General features: G+C 37.4%; 1 protein-coding gene across 1 annotated transcript; it reads right to left on the reverse strand.

Annotated features, from left to right (window-relative positions):
• Window positions 1-641: 641 nt before the first annotated feature.
• On the reverse strand, window positions 642-2,762 carry LOC111646825 (ADP-ribosylation factor 4-like). Its single transcript, XM_023396384.2, has 4 exons — window positions 2,577-2,762; window positions 1,566-1,646; window positions 1,338-1,447; window positions 642-785 (listed from the first exon to the last, which is right to left on the reverse strand). Exons 1-4 carry the CDS (start codon window positions 2,641-2,643, stop codon window positions 702-704), a joined length of 342 nt encoding a protein of 113 aa, XP_023252152.1. The 5' UTR covers window positions 2,644-2,762; the 3' UTR covers window positions 642-701.
• Between the last annotated feature and the right edge of the window lie 515 nt (window positions 2,763-3,277).

Raw genomic sequence — 3,277 nt, forward strand, 5'->3', positions numbered from 1 at the left:
TTCATATGCCCCAGAAATAATACAAAAAGGGCAGTTTTGGGATGTTCTGGAGGCTTAGGGGTCTAAGAAGCGAACTACATCAACAGAACAACCCTGGTTTAAGTCTGACCAGGGACATTTTTTGCATGTGAAAAATTGGCTTTGATGTTCAGCCCTCCTGCTGGTCTAGAGCACTTCAAGGTTAAAATGAAAACAAGCATGTAATATAATGAACTTAGAAAATGTGAACCGATAATCCAGTGTAAAATATTTCAACATTAAAAAAAATCCAAAAACTATGAATCCTAAAACTAGTGAGGTTAACCATGCAATCCTCATATGAAGAGATTCTCTTCACAAGATTATTGAGTCTTTACATTTCCCTAAGGCACAGACAAACATACTGTACAGGTTTCAGTTGTCCTATATACAGATCCCTGCAGTTTGAAGAATTGTCATCCAGTTTCACTATGTTCCATGACACAAACAACACACAGAAAGTCCAGAAAACATAATGTGACTCTGATGTTGTAACTGCTGTGGGAGGGTCATTCCACATTTAGGAGGGACAAACAATAACACTTTTTGTTCTGATTTAACCCTGTCACAAAATGAGACAACTAAGTCAGAAATATCTTATCCTCATGTCATGACAATAATCTAAAATTATGAAACTCACAGTGCACACTAATAATGCATTACTCCCTACTGAGCTAAACATATTAAATACCTACCATCTTTGAAAGCTCTTCTGCAGACTCTGCCACTCTTTCTCTGTCATTACTGTCCACTACAAAGATGAGGCCCTACATGGGATAAACAGTGAAGAGGTTAGATTTAGTTCTGAATATAATTTAGTAATAAGATGAATGTACAGGTATTAAACACTGTTGATTACTGTAGATTACAAAGATTTTGAGACATTTGGAGAAATTAAAAAATTTTCAAAAATGTGGAAGATGTGCATCTTTCATTAATATGTTGAAACTGCACCAATCTTAACAACAGTAAAAAGATAAGGTGCTGGCAGTGTGAAATAGAAGTTGTTTTTTTAATGTGAACATAATATTCATCTACTTTAATAAACAGTAATAATACAGCCAGACAGAAAGAAAGAGAGCACTTGTTGACAAACACATACATAAGATAGAACTATTCCAGTCTACTGGGAGCAGCTGTTTCAGTACAATACATGGGTGTCTGACTTATAGTTTATCAAAGTATTGTACTATATTGTACTGAAACAGCTTCACTTGTCGGAGTAAAAGTATTTGAGAGCTGTGTATAACTACTTCCTCTCACTGACACTGCCATTTGCTGTTTGCTGTTACACAGCACTGGGACAGTCACACTCATACCTGTGTGTTCTGGAAGTAATGTCTCCAGAGGGGTCTGATCTTGTCCTGGCCACCCACATCCCATACAGTGAAACTGATATTCTTGTATTCTACTGTCTCCACATTGAAACCTTTGTAGAGGGAAGAGAGGGGAAAGATCTTAATAATACACTTGTATTATCAATGTTAGGCACATGTTAAACAATCAAATGGAACAAAAATAAATTGAAAGGTAAATGTATCACTTACCAATGGTTGGGATGGTGGTTACAATTTCACCTAGCTTCAGTTTGTACAAGATAGTCGTTTTTCCGGCAGCATCCAGCCCAACTACAGGAAAGTGAAGTATGGTTAAAATTGACATTTGCATTGCATCAGAAGAGGACACCAGGGCTATGGATAACAACATGCTCTAAATTACATAACAAGCGTTTTCCTATAGGTGTAATCGTCAGACAGCAAAGGACATTTAATAACAGAGTACATGCGACTGCAAAAAGATAATCGTCTATAGCCTACTGAGCCATTTTCATTAATTAGTATGAAGGGAAAAACAACCCACAATTATTAAATTTGATTTTAACATGAACGTTTTTACTCGATCGAGAACATAGCACACCCTTAATGACCGGAAATAGAGCTGGACATTAACGCAACACAATGACAGTTGTCCATCTAACGTCATAAGAAATGAGTTACCCAATACTCATTTTACTAACCGAAATAAGGAAAAGAAGGCCAGCGCCATAACCAGTTACCGACTAACAGATTAGGTTAACTAATAAAACCTAGCGTGAACATGTTTCTAGTAGATTATCAATAAACGGCTTTTCTTCAACTAAGTTCGCGTTAGGAAGTTTGGAAGAAATTATTCGATAAAAGACACATATGACAACGCCAATCAAACCTCGTTTAAATAAAAGATATCATTATGTAAATACAATGTATTTAAATTCAAGCCGTTTTCGGGATACAGTTGCCGTTGGCAGATTACATTGCCAAACTTCCTTCAAAAAGCACACGGAACCCATACAGTGACGCTTGGTGGTGAAATTAGCTTGACCTTTTTTTTCAAAAAATAATTAATCAAATTGCTCTTAGTTGTGTTTTAATTCATCTTCTATCCCAATGTTATACTTAAAAAGTTTTAGAAATGCATTACCAAAGCTCATCTAGAACTAGCTAACTACTCGTCTAGCTACAGCTAAAGCTAAAAACCGTGCCATTGACAAACGCTAGCCAAACAAAGCTTTCACCTACCCATCAAAATCCTCATTTGTTTTTTGCCAAAGAGCCGGCCGAAGATTGACGAGATGGTGAGCCCCATAACTGACCGTGGATGTTTGAATCTATGGAAATAGCACTGATATTAGCAACGGCAGGGGCAAAGTGTGATGATTTCACACTGGTCCGGTTGCTGTGATTCAGGAGTACTGCCACGTCCGGGCCAACGTGGAATCCACGACGTCATCAGTTTGAATCAACTTTATCAACACACACATTGACACCTGAACACGGCGACGTTTTGAATACACTTTTGTTGTTTTTTTTCCCGACACATTTAAGCTCTCTTTATATAGAATACCCTGCATCACCATTTTGCGGGAGATATATTTAAACACAATGGAAAAGACAACAAAAAAAAAAATGTTTTCATCTCGCGATAGTATATGCAAGGCTGATTCCTACCACTAGATGTCCCTTTAATACAAACGTTTATCATATGAGGGTGTGCTGTGAACCTACTACCTGGTTGCCTGACATCAACAGGTAAATTAAATGAATGAGTCACTGCACTTTAGAGCCCTGTGTGTGTAAGAGAGAAAGAGTTTGTGTGTCTAAGGCTGGAAATGCAAGTAAAGAAATTGTCTGGAGAGTAGATGATAAACATACAGCCTGACAGTGGGCCAGATGAGGGCACATACATCTGTTATTTTGGTAGGAAATTTGGCTCTAATAAT

The sequence above is a fragment of the Seriola lalandi genome, unplaced genomic scaffold (assembly GCF_002814215.2).
Source record: "Seriola lalandi dorsalis isolate HSWRI2012SDOR001 ecotype SW California unplaced genomic scaffold, Sedor1 jcf7180002034032, whole genome shotgun sequence".
Classification (NCBI taxonomy): Eukaryota; Metazoa; Chordata; class Actinopteri; order Carangiformes; family Carangidae; genus Seriola; species Seriola lalandi.

Bases quoted from the DNA above. Each gene is read 5' to 3' on its own strand.
- LOC111646825 (XM_023396384.2), bottom strand. From the start codon at position 2,643: ATGGGGCTCACCATCTCGTCAATCTTCGGCCGGCTCTTTGGCAAAAAA. The intron at 1,647-2,576 runs GTAGGTGAAAGC...ACTTTCCTGTAG, and splicing joins ACAAATGAGGATTTTGATGG to TTGGGCTGGATGCTGCCGGA. The intron at 1,448-1,565 runs GTAAGTGATACA...CCCTCTACAAAG, and splicing joins AACCACCATCCCAACCATTG to GTTTCAATGTGGAGACAGTA.